Source organism: Pholis gunnellus (assembly GCF_910591455.1).
Source record: "Pholis gunnellus genome assembly, chromosome: 19".
NCBI lineage: Eukaryota > Metazoa > Chordata > Actinopteri > Perciformes > Pholidae > Pholis > Pholis gunnellus.
This window is the reverse complement of record NC_136546.1, coordinates 19079931-19103465: the sequence shown is the minus strand read 5'-3', so window position 1 is coordinate 19103465 and position 23535 is coordinate 19079931. Positions and strand designations below refer to the sequence as shown.

General features: G+C 42.2%; 1 protein-coding gene across 1 annotated transcript; it reads left to right on the top strand.

The window, feature by feature from the left end:
* Positions 1 to 1112: 1112 nt before the first annotated feature.
* On the top strand, positions 1113 to 19702 carry LOC306711136 (uridine-cytidine kinase-like 1). Its single transcript, XM_079179932.1, has 15 exons — positions 1113 to 1229; positions 2885 to 3093; positions 4637 to 4743; positions 5071 to 5241; positions 11936 to 12007; positions 12818 to 13007; positions 13156 to 13217; positions 15538 to 15557; positions 16517 to 16615; positions 16822 to 16915; positions 17034 to 17096; positions 17333 to 17455; positions 17550 to 17657; positions 17782 to 17938; positions 18296 to 19702. Exons 1-15 carry the CDS (start codon positions 1129 to 1131, stop codon positions 18370 to 18372), a joined length of 1653 nt encoding a protein of 550 aa, XP_079036058.1. The 5' UTR covers positions 1113 to 1128; the 3' UTR covers positions 18373 to 19702.
* Positions 19703 to 23535: the final 3833 nt, after the last annotated feature.

Genomic DNA, 23535 nt, shown 5'->3' with positions numbered 1-23535 from the left:
AAAGTTAAACATTTCTCAGTCTAAAAACTTTTTTTTAAATTATTTTTCGTCGATTAATGCCAGTCTAAAAAAAAAATATTCAAATTAATATCATGAAATCCTCCGTTACTTTGAGGATTAGCTATGTTTACTTTTTTAAATACAATGATAGTGATCGTATAGTGGGTTTAAATTAATGTAAATTAAATAGCACAGAAACTGTCTCTCTCTTAAATGTAGGAGGAGAAATACAAATATATATATATATACAAACAAATATGTATACAGATTTCTCACACTGGACTGTTACCTTTTATCAAAGTACTTTTTATTTTATAAAAACAATTATCTAACTTAGTAAACAAGTATTATATATAGAAAACACTACATTTGCATGAAAGTTTAAAATATTATATACTGTAAAATACCTGCATTTATTAAGGACATTATAGTAGAATGGTCATCTCTTGTGGACAACTGCGCATGCGCTGTCTAAAATGAGTATCATGTTAATGTTAGCTAGCTATACTGGAAACGTTTATACTTCAATAAAACACGTAAAAACAAATGGTTAACTTAATGAAAACATGGCAAATATAATGTAAGACAAATAATATCAAATAAAGCCAGCTCAACTTTTATGTACTTTTTAAGTTAGTTAGCTTCTACTACTCAATGCAGTTGCACATCTACAACAGCAGGTGGCGTAGTTTCCCCATTTAGCGGGATTTAACCTGGAACTTTTCAACTGTGTTACACACATAGGGTTACAATTAATAGACAGATATATGACCATCTGAAACGATTAAATAATAATCATGTTTATGCAGCCAACAAACTGTACAAATAAGCAAGAAGAAAGATCCATATTAAATATGATATAACATTACATTACATTACAGTCATTTAGCAGACGCTTTTATCCAAAGCGAGCATATAAGTCCATGATATCTGTCTATCTATCTATCTATCTATCTATCTATCTATCTATCTATCTATCTATCTATCTATCAAAAAAAGTATTGTTAATTAAGAGTGAGTGGCATTTTTCCGATTACCTTAAACACACCATCAGTTTACGCTGTCGTGACGTCATCACGTTCTCCGTGTTTTGGTTTTACGCGCCGCGCTGAACAAGAGAACGAAGTGATGGAGACAGCAAGCAGCGACTGTACCGTTAAACCGGACGACCAGCAGCAGACCGGCGGAGGAGTGATGGAGGCGGACAGGTCCGTGTCAAGATCCGACAGGTTACAGAATAAAGATTTTAAAATGTCTGCGGCCTCAAAAGTCAGAACAGCGCAGTGATAGCGGCTTCATGCTAGCTTCATGCTAACGGAGCTAGCTTCTAGCGTGGACCACGTCACGCCAGACTTCTGTGTACAAAAAACGAAATTTGCATTTTAGGTTGTTGGCAAACGTTTGTAATAGGCGTGACATTATTCTTTACTGCGTTGCAACGTGGCCTGTTAAATACGGCTTAACTAATAATAATAATATTGTGTTATAGCACGTTTATAAACAGAGTTTACGAAGTGCTTTGACAGACAAAGCAGCAAAGTCAAGACAATAATAACAGAAACAAATAAATAATATATATATATATATATAGTAAAATAAATTAGTAAAATCAACAAATTGAGATACAAATACACTAAGAAAGAAATACAATTATTTTCATATGTATATATATTTAGCAAAATAATTAAGTAAAATCAACAATTAGACATAAAAAATAAACTAAGAAATAAATAAAATAATTTATATATAAATAAATATATTTTGTAAAATAATTTTGTAAAATCAACAAGCACAAATAAAACAGAAAAGCTAATGCTAATGTGGCTAACACTCAGAACATGTAGCGCCGTGGGGATCAGGTGTCTTTTTGTCCGGATGCTAACCCGGCTGTGTCAATACAGGTGTAAACATCTGTCTGTTTATCCTTGATTATTACTGGGTCACAACTCTGTGTGTGTGTGTGTGTGTGTGTGTGTGTGTGTGTGTGTGTGTGTGTGTGTGTGTGTGTGCGCGCGTGCGCGTGCGTGTATTTATCCCATCTGGCCTTTTGAGTGGGACTACCTCTGATGTGTGTCATGACTCATGTCCTCACATGCTCAGGGCCGTTTAAGAAGTAGGTCAGGTTAGCAGTAGCTGGACTAACGACTATAGACGTCCTTAAACCGTGCATACAAACAACTGTTCATCGGCACCTTTTTAAGATGTTTATGGATAAGCAAGTCAACAGTGAACCTCCAGATTATACGGTGTACTTTCACCAGATATTGTCACAAAGACACACAGCGAGGTTGGTGAGATCTTCTCGTCCCTCGCCAAGTGATGACAGCCTTACTCATGTGAACGGTGGCCTCACCTTGTGCCTCGCTGCGTCCAGGGCGGCGGTGTGTTTTCCTGGGGAGAGTCGGAGAGTTCCACCTTCCTCCCCCTCAGCCACACCGACAGCAGAGACCTCACTGTGGAGAGAGAGAGAGAGAGAGAGAGACACCAGAGAGCATCGTCTCCCCCTCGTCTCTCTGCAGGACAGTAGCGTATCTGCAGCTCCACAAATATGAAATAATGATCAAATTTAAGCTGATTAATTTTAGAATGTGACGTCTCGATGAAGCCAATTTTCGGCTCGTTTATAGCCTCGTAACTTTGGCTATGTGTGATCAGTAAAGAACGTCTACTTTTAAACGTATGGCCTATCTTACACAGCTTTGTGGAGCCTGCAGGTACCACCACGAACGACTTAACTGCCTGTATACGGAGCAGCAGCACGGGGCCATCTATGAGCTTAACGGCATTTCTGATGGCAAACACAGAAAACTATAGTTTGAAAGAAAACAGTTGATGTGCTGCTGTCTGATCTCGGCCCCTGTTTGTGTTCCCCGTCTGTCTCCAGTGGGAGTGGAGACGATTCCCTGGACGGCGTCTCAGACAGCGTCCCCCGCTGCCCGCTGACGCCGTCTTTGTCGCCAAGAAAGCGGACCACGAGCCGGTCCAAGACCGAGCCTCCGCTGCTGAGGACGGACAAACGGACCATCTACACCGCCGGCAGGCCGCCCTGGTACAACGTCACCGGGACCACCTTCACAGAGGCCTTCGTTATCGGTGAGCAATCGGCCTACTGCCGCCTACTTCTGCTCTACTCTGTCTGTGTGTGTGTGTGTTTGTTTGACTTTCACAGAGCTGATGGTCCGTGGTTAAACACATCAGGTCGGCATGAGTGGGGATACGTGGAGGGAGACGTGGACGTTGTCTTTAGTGGGCGATCTGTTATTGTCAACGAGCCGCGGTGGCCGGTTACAATTTCACGCTCCGCTGCGCTGGAGTCGATAAAAGGACCCGGCGGTGTGACTGTGGAACTCATTAGAGCCTTGATGAAAAACACGACGTCTACGTACACCGAATATATAACAGGACTGTATTCCTGCTAAGCATTTTAAATGGACAAACGATAATAACAACGCACAGAGCCCTGCCAAAAACACACTATTTATCACAGCCAGGAGGGGATTTTCAACGTTCTGTTGGTCCCTGAACACATCATGTGTGTCAGGAAAAACATCTAAATCAGAAAAAACACATTATAAACAATTTGCCATGAGCCATGAGGGAGTGTATTTTTATTTTTAAAGAATGCTGCTAAAACGGGAATAATATCGGTATTACGAGTCCTGCACCTTTATGGAAACGGCACAATCATGGCTAGAAGTAGAGAGAACTCAAACATGTCTTTTACAATAAATCATTACAAAGTTGAATTTCTTTTTATAATTTGTGTGTTCAGCAGCCTGACGTTCAGTCACAGTTCTTGTCACCTGTTTGTCTCAGCGAGTCCATCAGTTTGTTTTGTACACGATCTGGTTAGTGAACAATTGTTCATTTTAGGTGAAATTTTCAAAGTGGAATAAAGTGTTTTTGATGAAATATCACAATGTTTTTTGGGGGAAATGTTGCTGCTTGAGGTGTTCATCACACATGTTGTGTTCAAGGACCAACAGAAAGAGGGGAAATAAGATGCATGAACAGAAAGAGGAAGGACTCAGACACCGTGAAACGTCATAGAGACCAGTTTTCTGGTTTTATTGCTCATAGAAAAAGTCTGTTTTATCTAAAAACCAGCCGAGCTTCACTGCCGGGTGACAAAACGTGTCACTTACACTGAATCTATATGAAGACAGTTAATAGGATTTCTTTTTTAAAACATGATTTCTGCGGCCGCTCTGAAGCCGTAATCATTGGGAGGAATGAGGAGCCTCTTTCACTCAGTGTCCCAGTCAGCAGTTTTCAGCTTGAAGTGTCTTATCTGAGCAAAAAAAAACCATTCCAACACTTCACAGAGAGTTGTTTATACCACAGAAGTAGCTCTGTAGGCTATTTCTGTTCTCACACACACACACAACCGTTGGCAGCAAATGCATCCAGTTCTTCACCTCCTTGCCATCCAGCATGTAGTCCTGGCCCGGCTCCCAGGATCGTCCCGATGTCTGTTGTGTTCTTTGACTCAGGAGGTCGAGTGAGGCGACTCGAGGCTCCAGACTTTTTTTATTCCTCCGTGTGGGCGACGGTTCGTCCGTCCGTCCGTTTGTGTCCCCGTTCTCCTCCTGAACCCTAATACCGTGTTGTGCTTCTTTGTGTTCCTCTCCTGAAGGTCTGTGTGGAGGAAGTGCTTCTGGTAAAACCACGGTGGCCAATAAGATCATCGAAGCGCTGGACGTCCCCTGGGTGGTTCTGCTCTCCATGGACTCTTTCTACAAGGTGAAGCAGCTTTCGATTGAGAGTATTCCTGCCGTCGCTCAGTCGATCCATTCAGTAATATTTCACGTTGCGTGCTCCACATTTTACGCCCGGTGTTTACATGATAATTATCTTTTAATGCCTCTATTTTCCTCCACGTGGATCATTAGTGCTGATCCCAGCGTAGTGTGTAAAACCTGCTGACCAGTAACCGATCGATCACAGTTCTGGTCAATATATATATATATATGTGTGTGTGTGTATAGATATGTATATATAGCTAAATAGAGATGAGATTAAATGAATATCGTTAGTGCTGAACATTGACTTTTCGTGTGTGTGTGTCAGGTGTTGAATAAAGAAGAGCAGGAGCTGGCGTCCAGAAACGAGTATAACTTCGATCACCCCGACGCCTTCGACTTCGAGCTGCTGGTCACCGTCCTCAGGAAGCTGAAGAAAGGGAAGAGCATCAAAGTGCCGGTTTACGACTTCACGTCCCACTGCAGACGCAAAGAATGGGTGAGAACCGCGTTAACCAACTCCACGTTACTGTTACCGGCCCGTTTGTTGGGACATTTGGTTGATCGAAACCGTTCCAACCTTCAAAATTAACAGGGATTACAATTCAAGTGTAAACCTTTAGAAATAATCTATCGCCGCCAAAATAAAAGCACCTTTTTCCTTCTTTTTTGTTGTTGTTTACAGCAGAGGTCCCCAACCTTTTTTGCGTCACGGACCGGTTTGATGTAAGACAATATTTTCAAGGTGTGGCGGATGAAAACGATGAAATAAAATGATACGATCGGCATGAAAACATAAATTAAATGCATAAATAAATACAACTCACAATAACGCTGAATCAGTGGGGGCCCTGAGCTTGTTTCTCTGCAACGAGACGGTCCCATCTGGGGGTTAATGGGAGACAATGACACCCGAAGTGTGTTCCTCATGTCCAGACTACTCCGTTCTGTTTTCATTGCTGTCACTGCAGAACATCCCGCTTCACAAAGAGGATGTGTGAAATGGAAGCAGGGTTTTCAGTGCTTTAGTGGCGATCTTGACATGTCAAGAGCCACAGGCGGATGAAATTGGGAGAGAATCCGGTCATTTTTCAAAAATAAAACATCTTTCAGACTCTGATAATCAATAAAACGGAAATAATGTAATATTTATTCTTTCTGTGCGGCCCGGTACCGGTCCGCGGCCCGGTGGTTGGGGACCGCTGGTTTACAGGATAAATGTACAAATCACTTAACTCCCCCCCTCCAGGGAGGTATTAGTCGTTTTTAGCTGAAGCCAATTGAGATGCCTGCTAATTAGCTAATTAATAAGGATTTAGTGTACAGGACGTTTACTCGACCGAAGAGCACAGATCTCCTCCCGAAAGCGTTGTGAAGAATCGATGCGGCCGCGTCGCACTCTTGACATCTCCTCTCCGTTTCTTTGCGATGTAATTTCATGGCTGAAAGGATCAACAGCTCTCGGGGAATCTCCCACCAGGACCTGTGACATCATCTTATGAACCTTTTGTACCGACGGGGATGTAATTAAGCCTCAGGCCCTGCGAGGAGGCCGGAGGCTGCTTCTTCAGGATGTGTGTGTGTTTCTACACATGAAGAAGAGTTTTACTACTTCTTTATATTTCTGTAAAACTGGAGGTCACCTCTCTCTGTCTCTCTCTGTGTCTCTGCCTCTGTGTGTGTGTGTGTATATATATATATATATATATATATATATATATATATATATACACACACACACACACACACACACACACACACACACACACACACACACACACACACACACACACCTTTAGGGAGCAGTATGGCTTCTTACAAGTCGGCGGTGAGAAATGGGCTGGCCGGATGATGTCGGAATCTCTGTGTTTCCACAGGGCGCTAAAGTTGTGCACTACAGCAAGGGCATAGCAAGGGTCTGTGTACATTTTAACTGTTGTGGTCAGCAATGAATTCATTGATGATCGGGCTTTTGTTGCTTCGTGACCGCGTGTTGAACAGAGCAGGTTTCATGGAGTGTTTTGTGATTGGTTGTGAGGATGTCTGTGAACCTCTTTGGGAGTTTGTCCAGCCACAGTGAGTTGTCAGCGTGCCACCTTTTCCTGCACACTTTGCAGCACAGCCTGGATGACAACAGGTAGTACTGTCAGATGATGCTGTCGATTCATTCTCGCTGGGGAGGGAAACGCCACCATGACACCATCCTCATGGTGGCCAGAGACCCATCGATACCAGCTCTGTCTTCATCCAGATCCTCTGCTGCTGTGCGTAGTATTTGGTTCTAAATGTGTATCTGGATCTGAGTTCCAAACACATTTTCATGTTATTTAAGTAAATAGTAAAAATCTGTATAGAAAACAAGTGTTCCTAAGTAGCATACTAGTGGCCATTTGTCAGAAAAATCTAACTGTAACATGAATCAAAGGGCCACTGAAGCACCACGAGTATGTGGTACGCGCAGGATAAAGAGTCCATTGTCCATGAACAGTTTCAGTTTCTTATGATTTATTTCTGGAAAAACAGGCAAACCGAAAGAACAAATTGAACTGCAGTTATGATGGTGAAAACATGGGCAGAACTTTTCAACTGTGAGCCATCATGAAAACAATTAGAACAGATTACCAAAGATGAAATATTCACGTCCTAAAACAAAGTTCCAGCTCATCAACGCAAGGAACTTGAACTGAAATCTTTGCTGAATATGCAAGAGTCTCCGTCCATCGGACAGAATCACTATATCTCAAAGAGATGAGGTCAGTAGAGGGTGATGTTGAATATAAAAAAGAAGGATGTAGACAACTAACCACTATTACTTTTTTCTTCAGTTATGGAACAAAATTGCAGTTTGTACAGTGAAACAACATCAAGGAAGTAATGAATTTAAACGAGAGAAAACGTTGCTGAAGAGAAAGAAGGTTAAATATTTGCCTTAGTTTCATCACCGATGAGAATTCAGCTCAAACCATAGTAGCCTACTGTATAGGGGAGAAGAAATACTTTGACAATTTAACACAATATTAATTAATAAATACATGACAATACATGAGAAAATATCATATAGACAAAAACCAACAGAATTTAAATTGATGTGTAGCTTCACCTTAGCTGAATAAATTGATTTTGGAATCTGTATCAGCCTGACAGTTTTGAAATTAATTATTATCTTTTATCTTAAACTCATCAACTAAACAGTTTCCCTCGTGTGGACAGGCATATGTCGTGTCAGTCTTCCCTTTTCTGCAAATGTTTTACTACAAACTGAACAACTAAAGGGTTTCTCTCCTGTGTGGACAGTCATGTGTTGTGTCAGGTTTCCCTTTTGTGAAAATGTTTGACTACAAACTGAACAACTAAAGGGTTTCTCTCCTGTGTGGACAGTCATGTGTCGTGTCAGTCTTCCCTTTTGTGAAAATGTTTTACTACAAACTGAACAACTAAAGGGTTTCTCTCCTGTGTGGACAGTCATGTGTCGTGTCAGTCTTCCCTTTTGTGAAAATGTTTTACTACAAACTGAACAACTAAAGGGTTTCTCTCCTGTGTGGACAGTCATGTGTCGTGTCAGGTGTCCCTTTAGTGCAAATGTTTGACTACAAACTGAACAACTAAAGGGTTTGTCTCCTGTGTGGACAGTCATGTGTTGTGTCAGGTTTCTCTTTAGTGCAAATGTTTGACTACAAACTGAACAACTAAAGGGTTTGTCTCCTGTGTGGACAGTCATGTGTCGTGTCAGTCTTCCCTTTTGTGAAAATGTTTTACTACAAACTGAACAACTAAAGGGTTTCTCTCCTGTGTGGACAGTCATGTGTTGTGTCAGGTTTCTCTTTAGTGAGAATGTTTTACTACAAACTGAACATTGAAATAGTTTCACTCCTGTTTTGGACTCAGTGTGTTTCTTCAGATGTCTCTTGTTGCCAAAGCTTCCAGCACATTCAGAGGAGCTGATTGATGTTTTTCCAGTATTACAGTCTATTTCACTTACAGGTACTTCATTGTTTTGAAGAGGGTTTAAATCTGACTGAGGTTTCTTAGTCTCCTCGGAGTCACTACTGTCACCAGTCTCACATTCAGAGGATGGTGACGTCTCATCAGCAGCTGGCTGTCTATCTGGTTCTGATCTGGCTTCCTCTCCATCAGTTTCTGTTTTCAAAGGCTCTGCCTCTCTGTTCTCCTCACTTTGTCTTTGATGAAGCTGTGAGGACTGAGCTTCCTCTCCATCATCAAGCACATTTTTCGGAGAGTTTGAACCTGATTGGCGGTCTCTGTTCCGATTCCAGTCATCAGTCTCCTGTTCAGAAGAGTCTTCGGTCTTGTTAATGTGTGGGGGCTCTGGGTCCTCCTGGTCCAGACTGGAGCGCCACTCCTGCTGCTCTTCTTTAACCACCAATACCTGCTGGGCGTCTGTGGAGAATTATAAAATACATTCATACGTCATAGGAATCTCATATTAATATCTCTATTGTTCAAGAGGTTTATCATTGAAAAAGTGGTGAATTAGTTCCACTCTAGCACACCAACAGAACCATGTGTGGCTATGATATTAAAAGAAGAAGAATATTCATAATTGTTCTTATATTTGAAAAGACAGCAATACAATAAAGTCTGGGATTGCAGAAAGGGAATAAAACAAAGTGAACCAACCTGCTCTGTGTAACCGAAGCTGAGGGTTGAAAACATTGTGCAGTAGTTTCCGTTGTCGCTCGTTCTCTTTAGAACGAGAAAGTTCCTCCTCGAGCTCTGCTATCGTTCTTTCAAACTCACCAACTATCTCTTCAGCAGCCGCAGATAGTCGCTGGTTGACTAAACATCTCAGCATTTGGACTTTAGACATGTTCTCACTCTGACCTGCGCTGTGTTGCTAGGTTACATTCGCGTCCCTGTCTACTTCCTGCTAGCATGCTAACTTAATTAGCTCTGTAGGACACCGGGAGACAATCCGGGCGTTTTCAATGAAGCGGAACAACACAGAGCCCACTCAGACAGGTCCATGTGGACTTTGCGGGTCGATGGAAAACACAGTTTAGTTTATATCGAACAGAGACTCCGACTAGCGCTGTGTAGGTCCATCTCCGTCTATTTCCTGCTAGCACGCTACGCTAGCTTCGTTTAGCATTCGTGGCTAACAGAGAGGAGTCTGAGGTACAGAGCACTTTCTTTAGTCTTTATCCTGCTTTAAAGCTTTCTCCCGAGCAGGGCCGAGGTCCTCCTTGTGCCACTGGCACCCCGGTGGCTAGTCTGTGGCAGGTGTCGGGACTGTGATACCTTAGTAGCACTTCAGCGGCAAGTGTCAGTTAGGTGCCACAACTGCGAGCGGCACTAGTTCGGCACCCGAGCGGCACCCGTCAAGAAGCTGCCGCGCTGAGGGTGCTTAGAGTAACCACGTTGTATTTAAGTATGATTTTGCTGGTTTTGCAACAAAAGGGAACATAATACAATGTTTAAAATTAGTACTTTTATAGTCATTTACAACAATCGGCTAAAATAATGAAAATAAATCATCCGTTTTATTGTCATTTAAAAGTATATATATGTAAGCTATTATGTTGAGTATGTTAAGAAGCAGGGTTCCTGTATATGTGTTTGTGCTTTTATTGTGAAGGAGACGGAAAGAGAGAGGAGAGAGGTTGTGAAGAGGTGTGAGAAGGATTAAAGTGGCTGCCATCTTTTTTCTTTCGTATTCAGCGCCAAAATGGCAGCCACTTTAATCCTTCTCACACACCTCTTCACAACCTCTCTCCTCTCTCTCTCTCCTTCCGTCACAATAAAAGCACTAACACATATACAGGAACCCCGCTTCTTAACATACTCAACATAATAGCTTACATATATAAAAACGTTATAAAATCCATAAAATGTCCAATTAAAAAATACAGGCGGAGGCGCTAGATTTGAATGGTTCCTGATCTTCGGATCTTTAACTGTGTCAGACATGGAGTCTGTGAGTGGAACCCCCGGGAAATATACAGATCTGTACACATTGAAAGAGTTAAACACTTTTTGTTGATCAAACATATAAAAATAAATCTAAAGTAAGCGATCACTTCAGTGACATCCTCTCTATTATGAAACTGGTCAGCTTTGACGTTCTGGATGAGAAGAAGCGTTTTCGCCTTTAAAAAACACATCACTCTTCTTAGAAAGGAAAAATTGTTAAAAACACTAGAAGGTAACGGATCATGTACCTCACAGTGTTTGTCTCTCTGTAGGTTCTATCAGTTGTACTGTTTTTGGTATTTACTTGGGGTGGAGGGTTCTGCTTGTACCGATGACGAAAGGAAAACGCTGTTTGTTCGTGCACGAGATGTTGTTGAGTTTCTGTGGGTGGAGGAGTTGTTTTTATTTATTTATTCTGAATTGATGACGTGATCTGTCCTGGATCAATAAAAGGAATTTAAAAATCAAATCTCTCTCTCTCTCTCTCTCTCTGTCTCTCTGCCTCTCTCTCTCTGTCTCTCTCTCTTACTCGCTCTCTCTCTGTCTCTGTCTCACCCTTAAACATGTTAAAGAGCCACTAAATCATCTCTTAGCAAAGAACAGGGGAAATTAACAAATCGATAAACACTCATCTGTTTCTCTAGAATTCCCTTTCTGCTTTTCACACACAACTTTGCCTCTCTCTCTCTCTCTCTCTCTCTCTCTCTCTCTCTCTCTCTCTCTCTCTCTCTCTCTCTCTCTCTCTCTCTCTCTCTCTCTCTCTCTCTCTCTCTCTCTCTCTCTTTGTGTTTTTAAAAACAAAAATCAATACCAAAGTGTCCAGTCCATTGACTTCAGCATGGAGCTGGTCAGAGGAAGGTAATGGGATAGTGATATACTCTGCACCATTTTGTCTTTGATTGAGACAGTGATTAATCTCTCTCTCCCTTTCTCTCTCTCACACACACACTCTCTCTCTCTCTCTCTCTCTCTCTCTCTCTCTCTCTCTCTCTCTCTCTCTCTCTCTCTCTCTCTTGTGGTGGTAAAGCTGGTTGACGATGAGGTTTATCAGATAACGGTGAAGAACGGGAACATGTGTTGTGTTTGTGTTTAACTGATCTATCTGTAATGTACCTGTTTGGCAGCTAGAGAGGTAAAGACCCTCCCCTTCCAGTTGGCCACCATGGGACCTCATTTATATATTTCAATCAGAAAAGGTTTATTAAATCTCATGACAGACTTTATTTAAAAACATTTTTTTTTTTTTTTGTTCCTCTTGACAGAAAACGGTGTACGGGGCTAATGTTGTCATCTTTGAGGGCATCCTGGCTTTTGCCAACAAGGAGCTGCTGAAGGTAAGAATAACTTCTCTCTGATTACAAACAGGCGGCAACATCCGGTTCTGTGAAGTGAAGTCAAAGCTTCATGTGTTAAACCTGCATTCTCTCTAATGGCCACCAGGGGGCGACTCCTCTGGTTGTATAGAAGTCTATGAGAAAATGACTCTACTTCTCTCTTGATTTATTACCTCAGTAAACATTGTAAACATGAGTTTATGGTCTCAATCTCTAGTTTCAAGTCTTCTTCAATACAGCATGATGTTCATTTAGTAAATGATGGTCCATTTAGAGTCAAACAGACCATAAAGCAGGGGATGCTTTAGGGGCGGGGCTACACGGTGATTGACAGGTCTCTACCAGAGACGTGTACGGCGTCTCTACGTCACTCCTCCTCAGTCCAGATATGGTCACTTCCTGTTCACTGGTTGCGTAAAATAAAGATGCGACGGCAAAAATCCAAGATGGTGACGGCCAAAATGCTAATGCTGTGTGTGTGTGTGTGTGTGAGTGAGAGAGTATGCTGGACCGTGGTGATAAGACTCACAGCCTCCCCTGAGGCGCTGTAGTTGATTACCGTCTGACTCAGTTAATTACAGCCGTTGTCTGCGCTGATTAATCATCTTTTAAATGTAATTCTTGTAATTGAAGTCAATTATTGCTGCAAATGTGATTCACTAACGGAGCGGTCTGGTTTGAGAGTGAGGTGCTTGAACTGTGTGTGTGTGTGTAAATATCAACATACATCAATTGTAAAACCAGAAGATAAAGACAATAAATCACGTGTCTATGAGACTGATTCCCCTCCTTCCCCTTCCTGTCTGCCAGCTGCTGGACATGAAGGTGTTCGTGGACACGGATTCTGACATCCGCCTGATACGGCGGCTGAAGAGGGACATTTCACAGCGCGGGCGGAACATCGGCGGCATCATCAAACAGTACAATAAGTTCGTGAAGCCGGCATTCGAGCTGTACATCGAACCCACGGTGCAGTCGGCCGACATCGTGGTGCCCCGAGGTCAGTGGTTTATTTACCGGAGAGATAACGGAACTACTTTTTAATACGTCTGTGCCAACAATCCCTCTGTGAAGACACTTTACACGGTGATTAATACCGGAGATACGAGGCTTCAAATGATTTAAATTCTTGTCCTTTTTATTTCCAGGAGGAGAAAACTTTGTCGCCCTGGATTTGATTGTTCAGCACGTCCACAGTCAGCTGGAGAAGGTAAAGATTCTAGTAGACGCGTGAGACGAGCCTCCGGTCAGGGTTCGGTGTACCAACGTCGTCCCTGACCACTTCCTGCTGTGTCCTGCAGCTTTTAAAACTGGATTCAACCATTCAGTTCTTACCATGTTCGCACAATTCAGGTGGTAATCGAGCACAACGAGCTGTAGAATATCCGTCAAAATGATGAGATTTCATCGATGGTCGTCCTCGAGCGCTCCCGGTCTCCTTATCCCCGGTGAACCCGGTGAGACAGAGCAACCTGAGATTAATGAGCCCGTGAAGAGAGCTGTCCTCCATCTTTCCCCCTCTGTCCTGTCAGCCGGCTTTATGACCTGTACAGAGCTGTGATCTGTTCCACCGTCGACATATTCATTCACCTCCACGAGTAGAACACACATTAGTGGTGCAGCGGACGGAGGCCGTCCACTGAAGATATTCAGTAGAAGTATGCGACCTGGAGATCTTCAGTGACATTATGGTGCCTTCAGGCTCTGCTCAGTAACAATGAGCTGGTTGAACGTTAACATGATGTGTTCAAATGTAATGAAAAATACAGTTTGAAGCAATTTCACAGCATTATGAAATAGATATTTGAGAATGAATTAGGACGTGTTTTAACAGCTCTAAACACACAATACATCATTTAAACTAATGACAAGATGTTCTATCAATACAAATACAAAACAAGTGTTTTAAATAACCACGTAAGAGGACAATAGAAAAGTACAAAGATAACACTTTGAATGTTTTATGATTTCTCTCTCTCTGTCTCTCTTTAGCATTTAGATCCACACTCGGCCTCGCAGAGACTCTTAGTGTTAGAAATCATTCGTTTTAACAAACATTTATTTCATTTAAATGTTGGGCGTTACTTTGTGAGGGTTTATGTTGCAGATTGGCTGATGTCATGTTGTTGTTTTTTCTTATGTCTCATCGTTTGTGCACGACTCCTCCTCTCCCGGCTGAATGCTGTGTAACCGTTCAGCGTGAGATCACTGTGAGGTACGACTGTCGCTTTATTATTATTATTATTACTACATCTTCTCATTCCTTTTACCTCTCTGCTTTCATTCTGTTTGCAAAATTAGTTTTTACTGATGAACAAAGGAATCAATCGGATCGTTCTGGTTAACATCTGCACTTACGTTGCTTTGTTTGACCAGGAAGCCGTTCACAGTTCCGTCAGTGCAGAGATCGATCATCTCCGTTCATGAATACATTTGAATAAATGATGACGTGCATGAGGGCTTAGAACATTGTAATAGAAGTATATGATGGCCATTCCCACGTTGACACCATTTTGTTACCCCTGAACAGTTAATAATGACAAAAGTATCTCTCCAAGATACCACATGACGGCACCAAGACCTTAAGGAACACCGTAGAACAATCTGGTCTGGTATCTGGTCTGGTATCTGGTCTGGTATCTGGTCTGGTATCTGGTCTGGTATCTGGTCTGGTGTCTGGTCTGGTATCTGGTAACGGAGTGTCATTAAAGAAGGGAACTAGTAAAGCCGTCCTCTGAACGCCCTCGGTCTCTAGTGTGTGTTTGTAAAGTTTCATGATGCTGCGATTGAATTACCCACAATTCATTGCAATGTGTCGTTAAACACGGGGTAACCAGTGGAAGCATGGAGACGTAAACACATGGGTGTTCAGCCTGTCATATTAAATGTACATTAAGGGTTAAAGATGGAACATAAACACAAAAACAAGTAAATGGAGTGTTTTAGATGTGACCTCATCTTGTGAGGAAAGTGTCTGGAAGACGCTCAAATGAGGAAGTACAAAATAAAACCCCACATCCTGCTTTGTCCTCAAGTTAAGAAGACATTTTCAAAGTAGTTTCCTTTTCAAACATTACAACTGCAGTGCGAAGATCAACTCGTGCAGCGTTCTGCCCTCTGCTGGGAAGAAATACACTTAACACCTGAGTAACGCACTCACGTCCTGGTGAAATGTGCGACATGGAACCATTTAAATACAACATGCTGGTGTTCTGAAGAAGATGCTGAAGACTCACAAACACAAAGAGATGAACTCTTCTAGGTCGGTGTGTTAAACGCGGGAATAGAGGCGGTAAAGAGCGACCGTAGTGCTTCTAGTGAATGAACGGAGTCGCCTGAAATGAACCACTTATAAGACAAAGTGAATGACTGAACCAGGAAGCTTGTGTTCAGTGTTGCACAGCTGTGATGCAGTGCAGCTGTTTCGTTGCTCTAACGCTGTTCTTCTTCTCTCCTCTTATATTTGTCTCTTTCTTCTTCCTCATTTCACCTCTAAATCTCCTCGAATGAATATCTGTCACCTTCTTCAGAGGAAGCTCCGCTGGGATATGTGAGGCTCGCCTTGTGCATCCTCGTTTAGTGTCGTTTTGTTCCAATAGACTCTGCTTAATGAACCCAAAGGCCGACGTGAAGCACTGAGGATGTTTTTGCAGGAAAGCGTTGAACTCATTTGCAATCCTGGAGGTTAAAGCAGAAGCATGCTTTGTTTATTTTAGTGGAGGGACAGAGCATGCAGCAAACTTCAGCGCCTTTCAACGCTCTTTAACATTGTAAGCATGTGTTTTCAAAGTGTATTTGCTCATTTTTGGGTAATTGCATTTCTTGTTTTGCATTTTGTTGGCTTCAGGTGACTCACTGCGTTAGTCTTGGTACCAAAAACTGTTCATTCAGTAACAGGAAACGTCTGCAGACTACAGCTCAATCCGTTCACATCCAACAATAGATTATTCTTGCAGGTGAAGTACCGACACCTTGATGGTTTTATGACAACCGTCTGAACTTTGCTTTTAAATCATAGCGGCTCTTCTCAAACTACAATCTGGAGCCAGTTGCACAAAGATCCTGTGAGGCCTGTTAAACCAGTCTCTCTTTTTATGCTCACAAATAAAGGTTCTGTCTCCCCGTATACTGATATGTCATTTTAAAACTATATCTGTATACGTGTAGACGGGGCCAAAGACTTAATTTATACACGACATAATTGCAACATTATCTTAACAATCCGTTCCACAAAACACAAGAAAACACGACTCAGTTTGTAGTTTTTTCTTATAACAAATGTTGGAGAAGAAGTCGTCGTAGTTGAAGTCCACGTAGTCTCACTAACGATGGTGATAAACTTCAGCCAAAAGTCAAACTTTTGCAGCTTAACAACAACATCTACTTGGTGTAGCAGGTCTCCAGCATGTCTATTAGAAGCAAAATGCTGCATGTAGTCCTCTAGAAGAGATGCAGCGGGATGATATCTGCTGCTTTTACTTCACGCTGCGTCTGTTTGATCCCCCACAGATCGGCTCTGGCCTCGGCTCACCAGGGTCAGCCGTTACCCAAAACCCTCAGTGTGCTGGAGAGCACGCCGCAGGTCCGCGGCATGCACACCATCATCAGGTCAGAACACACGGCAGCGTCTCACAAGCTTCTGGAGGTTACTTTTAAACTTTAGACCGAGAGGAAGCTCAAACTCAACGGGGTGGTTCAAGAGATAAATCGAGGCGGCGGAGGTGGAGATATCCTGACCTTCGCGCCTCAAACTATTGCCGCTTTCTTACCGATGTTCTTCTTCCTCTTCTCCTGACCTCTGCGTGTTTGCGTAGGAACAAGGATACGAACAGAGACGAGTTTATCTTCTACTCCAAGAGATTAATGAGGCTTCTCATAGAGCACGCCCTCTCCTTCCTGCCTCTCAAGGTGAACTATTTACTGCTGCTGCTTCCATTTTAAGTCTTGTTGGAATATTAATACAGTACATTATCTGTTCTGCATATTGTTACATTTTAATCTTCCTCTCTGTTTCCTCTTCATCCAGCCGGTGTCGGTGGAGACGCCTCAGGGTGGCATCTACGATGGCAAGAGGCTGAGCGGTAAACGAGTGAGTCTGCTTCTTGCGCTTCCGCTCACCCGGTCGTTAATGAAGGAAGTATTATATTTACATTAAACAAGTGTTAGATTCCCAATTTCCTTTTCTTAAAGCTCGAAAATGAAATGATATTATTTTTTTTTATGATATCATGAACTAGAGAAACGTTATTGTATTGATTTCCGTCCCCGCCTCGTCTGCATACCACAGTACACGTCACCAAACACTGAAGTTCTCTGTGTTTGTAGATCACGGGCGTTTCTATCCTGAGAGCAGGAGAGACGATGGAGCAGGCGCTGATGGCCGTGTGTAAAGACATCCGACTGGGAAAGATCCTCATCCAGACCAACCACGACACCGGGGAACCAGAGGTCACACATAATGATAACACACTTTAGTTAAACGGCACCTTTCTACACAAAGATCAAAAATAAAACAATATTGTTTATGTCTCCTTTCTTTTAGCTCCACTACCTCCGTCTGCCCAAAGACATCAGTGAGGACTACGTCATCCTGATGGACAGCACCGTGTCCACCGGAGCTGCTGCTCTCATGGCCGTCAGAGTGCTGCTAGTAGGTCGACTCCTACGGCCGTCCAGTGCTTTCGTTAGTCGAGATGTTTCCTCGGCGGTGTGCTGAACTGGAGACCAGTCTGTGAGGTTTGTCTCTCGTTAATCTCCATCCTCTCCTCCTGAAGGACCACGACGTAGCGGAGGACAAGATCTTCCTGTTGTCCCTGCTGATGGCGGAGATGGGCGTCCACTCGGTGGCCTACGCCTTCCCTAAAGTCTGCATCATCACCACCGCCGTGGACAAGGAGGTCAACGACCAGTTCCACATCATACCAGGCATCGGTGAGGAGGTTTCTGTTCCCTCATCTGCTGAGGTAGTCCGCAAGAAGCAGTTCCTCACATGCAGGGTCCTGATCCTGTTATCAGACCTCCATCAGTAAAGAGACCATCAGAGAGAAGATGGTCTGTTTCTATAGAGTTATTCTTTAAGCTCGTCATCGGAGCCACCGGGTCGGATCACCAGAAACTCCTTCAGCTCAGACTCCAGCAGAAACCGGTCCACCGTGGACAGACCCGGATCCTCCAGCAGAGACCGGTCCACCGTGGACAGACCCAGATCCGGCTTCTCTGCAGCCTTTGTTTTGTTTCCTCCCACTTGACCTAACCTACCTGCTCTTATTTCCTCTTTTGTTTCCAAAGGTAATTTTGGAGACCGTTACTTTGGCACCGACGCTCCGTCAGACTGGTGTGAGAGTGATGAAGGGATGGACGTCTGAAGAGCGAGGAGGGTTGTTACAGAAGCACAAAGACTCTCCTTCACCCCTCGCTGCCCCGTCGACGTCTGTCAGCCCAGAGAGGTGACGCTGTGATAAACTGCTTCCTGTTCAGGTGAGCGGAGTGGAGTTCAGCGTTCGGTCGGTGACGGCTCGGTGGAGATTTCCCTGTTGGCGCCAAAGTTTACAGAAAGTTTAAATCATTGCTTGAACGTTAGCTGGAGCTACGCTCCGTTTGAATCCCGACGTTTTAACAGCAGTTCTAAAAAGATGAACTTCAGGATCGATGGATCGATACCCGGCTTCACATTCCAGTCAGGTTCAATCTAATCACTTGTTTTAGCTTCAGAATGATTCGTGTTACAGCTCTGCTCTGCTCTGTAAAACGCTTTCTCAGCAACTTCCACTGAACGGATTCATACTTGAACAAGAAGACGGACCGATGACTGAAGAGGAAACATTCAGATGTTGTTGGTTATTTTAATTTTATGGTATTTTATCACATCGGTGACCAAAACAATAACTTTTTTTTGTTCATTATTTCAGAAAAACTTCATTCTTTTGAGTTAAAAACCATCGAACATCGTTACATTACAAAACAATATTTCGCTCTTCGGCTGCTCATGAGTTTGTTGCTTCTTAGACCAGATGACACCGTGTGTCATATTCACTCACACGGGACGCCTACGCGTTGCGGTGACCTCGCTTTGCGGCTGCTTTATTAATGTTTTTATTTATTTATTTGTGCTGATTGAAGCGATTCTACTTCTTCTGGTATTTGTTTTAAGTCCATCCAACCGTGTTTCATGTGTTCATCACTCTTATAATGCAGATGCTAAATGTGGAGCTAAGTTTCGATATTTATTTTACAATGCCAGCAAGTTTAATCCGTGATAATAATTTATTAGTTGTTTCTTATTTTGTATTAATAATCTGAATCAGGAGAATAACTTATGATGGAGTAAAAAAGAACAATCTTGGCTTTCAGTTTCATAAAATTACTTCAGAACAGTATTTTAATAAACATATGGAACAGCTTTTAATTATAATGTAATAACAATATCAATGCTTTTAATTACACCTGTGCTTTTTATGAAAACTAAAACACTGTGAGGAACGATGTTTACGTCCAGCCGTATCTGACGGCACATTACAACTACAATAACTTCAGCAGAACGATGTCTCACTTTCATTTATACGACTCAACTATTAACTTTCTATGTGAAAGCTTCACATTAGATGGTTTACATGAAATGCAACGTGCCGACCGATGAACCTTTGTCACACTTTTTATTGGTGAAACTAAAAACACTGATTGTGGCTCAGTTGTATTTTGGTGCTCGAGTTAATAGTTACACCTGTGTTTGGCAAGTGAACATGTTCTTTGTGAGAATAATCTGTTGGTTTTGTACAGAATAAAAATATCAGCTATTAATAACTTGTTAAAACGTGTTTTTTATTGTGTTGTACTGCGTTTCCCCCACAGGAGGGCAGCAGAGGACAACATGTTCTGTTTACAGTGTGTGAGTGACACACACTGCGGTCCTCATGCTGCCTTCCTGTCTGTAGGAAATTACATTACAGTCATTTAGCAGATGCTTTTAATAACCCAAGCGACTTACAATAAGTGTATTCAACATCGGTATTCAAGAGAACTGCTAGTCACCAGAAGTCATGAGTGCATTCCTTTGTTAAACGAGCATCTAAGAGAATAAACGAGAGCAAAAGTACAGAAACAAATGAATACAATGAAAGCTTTTACTTTGTGTGCTGTCCATTTAGGAGCAAGAAGGGAGGGAGGGAGAGTGGGGGGAGGTAGATGGAGGGAGGAGGAGTTCAGTTGTTCCTCAGTCATCAAAGACATCAAATTCTTTCCTTTATTTTTACTTTGCTGAAGATGCATTCTTTATAATACAGTAGCAGCCACATACATTCCCACATATCTATCAGAAGTAAGTTTAATTCGTGTTTTAAAGGCAGTAACTGGTCACACTGTGATCGTGTCTAAACATATTTTAATGGTGTTCACTCGTCTGACCTCACGGTGGCACTACGTGGTGACCAAATTTCTTCCTGCTGTTACCGTCGCGGTACAATCCAATGATTCCAACAGAAGTCCAGCTGCAGTATTTCGTTGTCGGCACAATCCAAAAACCTAAACACAAAGTGGGCTTGTTGAGCATATCTGCCGTCTTGATTTCTGTCTCCTGACAGCTCGGTCAGATTTATGGCACCTCTCGTGCAGGAATAACTGGCCCAAGGCAGAGCAGAGGCAAAGCAAGAGGCCAACAAGTCACTCTGGAATTACCTTTTCAGCCCTTTTGCCCAACATCCAGACCTCTCAGCTCGTCTTTAACAGGTCTGCTTTCTGTCCCCAGTCAAGACTAAACGTAGAGAAACAGCGTTCAGTTTTCACATTACTATTTATAAAGTGAAAGGTGTCGCTTGCGATGATGAAACCACAGAGATTCATCACTTAACTCTCGACTCTGTTGAGCGTTTGGTTGTTTTTTGAACGTTTCCAGCAGCTGTTTTCAGTATAAACCCACAAGCTACCTGTCCAGCACCGCGTTAGGCCCACGTTTCAGTATGCAACACTCCTAATACTATACTTGAATTAAAAAAATAGTAAACATCAGTCCTGCTTGTAATGTTAGTGTGGGAGAAACCCGCTCATATACAACGGTGACATGTGGCTGTTTGTCCTCCTCATGTTTCAAGCTTTGAAGTTAGCTCATGAATGAGATTGAAGGGCTTTTGAAATGCTACATCAGAATGTCCTGGTTCTGTCTGAGTGACACCTTGAGGTGGTCTGCTATTAACCTGTCGTGAAATGATTTTGTAACTATGCACCATTTCCTCTAAAATGTCATGTGAAATTAGACAAATTGTCTCGTGAACATGATTTGAAGTTAACTCATGAATGAGATAAAAAAGGTAGAAAAATATATATTTATTTTTCTTTTATTATTAACTTTTTTCCACGAGCAAAAAAACAACAACCTACAATTATTATTATTTTTTTTTTTTTTTAGTGACTTTTTTTTTTTGCTGCGGAAATGGGCTTCCATATTTACCTGTCGGGAGATGATTTTGTAACTATGCACCATTTCCTGTCAAATCTAATTTGAAATTAGACTAATTGTGTCATGAACATGATTTGAAGTTAGCTCATGAATGAGATAAAAAAAGTTAGAAAGAAATATATATATTTCTTCAATTATTTACTTTTTTTTCGCCAGCAAAAAAAAAATAAAAACGTACTATTCTTTTTTTTTTTTTAAGTGACTTTTGAATTTTCTTTGCTGGCAGAAATGGGCTTCCATAGATAACCTGTCGTGAAATAATTTTGTAACTATGCACCATTTCCTGTAAAATCTAATAAAGCTCCAGAGTCTAAGCAGAGGGTTATGCGGTAATGCAGGATCAGATTCCTGCTCTGGGAATCTGAGACGGGAGAATTGAAAACGTCTTTAGTGCTTTTGATGATTCGCTCTGCTTCTGAACATCAAAGGTCAGAGTCGGTGAAGAGGGCAAGAGAAGCGCATTCACCTCAGCGAGGTCGGTGTGACTGAACTAAAGCCGCTGACGTCGGCTGACAAATCACTCAGGGCTTCATGTCGGGAGTTCCAGGTCAAAGATTACTCCTTTGTTGTTGTTTTGTTTCTCGTCACATCTTCCTGATGTTGAAAAGCTTAACAGCAATTTAGGATCACACTCAACAGCAATTAAGTATTTATATGACTGCTGAGATGTAAACTCTGGAAAGCTACAGGATGTGGTCCTGTGATTGTATAATATTTAGTGATGGGACCATTATTAATCAATTTGGTGATTGACGATTGATCAACTGTGATAACTGATTAATTGTTTAAGTCGCACATTTGTTGGTTCCAGCTTCTCAAATGCGAGTTGTTACTTTTCTCTGTTTTAAATCTGTTGCTTGAAGAAAAAAAGTTTTCATTACCATTACAATAAAACAAATACATCATAAAACTAATCAAATGAATCAACAAATAAATACAAGTTTAAACTCTACTGCGGCGAGAGAGTTTGAATTATGCCATGAATTACGCATATGATGTTTGTCAATTTAAAAGATAACTTTGCACGTTAAGAAAGACGCATTTTCTCTTAAACCTGTTGACAGACGGTGAAAATACGTCATTAAAAAGTCTACAAACCCAAAAGTAGTGTAAGTGACGTTTCCTGTGTGTTTCGTACCACGATGTTCTCACACCAACAACGAGGTCTTGCTTGTTCTATCGCTTCCTGGCCGATAAAAAGTCCACCTCAATAGATATTTTGGTAATTCGCACAAGACGGTATACATGCAACGTATCATATGATATCTTATGAAAAGTTACTGCTCATTTTTTGCACATTTTCATACAAAAGTCCAGCAACACTCGTCCATTTCCTCTTGTTCCATACAAACAGTCTTTTCAAAATAAACTTCTGTCTTCACAGGAAACAACTCAGTTGGTTTTAGGGAACTAAACTACTTAGTTATGTTTAGGAACTTCCTCGTTCATGATTACTTGGATAGTAATGATCTACTTTTGGGTTCACTGAAATGCACAAAAAATGTATCGAATTTGTAATTGATTACAATTAGACTGTGTAAATGTCTCTAATTATGGAACATCCCAGCCCCCATAACAAAACTAAAGAACAGCTATTAAAGAGCTGTGAATCTTCACCCATTGTCAGAACCCCCCGCCCTTCACATCCTGCGGTCTCTGCTTTATCCTCTCACGATGAAATCAACCCTGGGAAGCACCTTCAGTGTGTGAGGCCGTGTGGCTCTCTGCATTGTGGATGGATCAGAACAAGCCCTTAGGTTAGTGCAACGCAAATTTGGATCAGCTCCCAATTCCTCTGACTCATGAGACGATGACGTTTCTATCCACCTGAAGAAAGTGTGTCATGTCGGCAGCAGAAGAATCACCAGAGAATCGTGAACTGACAGTTACACCTGCATTCAATCTGCGCTTCTCCGATATCTAGCTCCATTCTTTGGAAATATTGTCTTAGGTTGACAGCAGATGAGGAAGAGCACAAAGAGGAGAGGTGTGAAAGCTCCAGGTCGCTGCAGACACACCCTTCTTCTCCAGGACGGGGCCCCACAAGGTCTCCATGGCTTCGGGGGGCTGGTACAGACGG

Excerpts from the sequence above, each read along its gene's own strand:
- LOC306711136 (XM_079179932.1), top strand. The coding sequence starts at position 1,129 with ATGGAGACAGCAAGCAGCGACTGTACCGTTAAACCGGACGACCAGCAG. Across the intron at positions 13,218-15,537 it reads TCCACAGTCAGCTGGAGAAG|AGGAAGCTCCGCTGGGATAT; the intron begins GTAAAGATTCTA and ends CACCTTCTTCAG. Across the intron at positions 16,616-16,821 it reads GGCATGCACACCATCATCAG|GAACAAGGATACGAACAGAG; the intron begins GTCAGAACACAC and ends GTGTTTGCGTAG.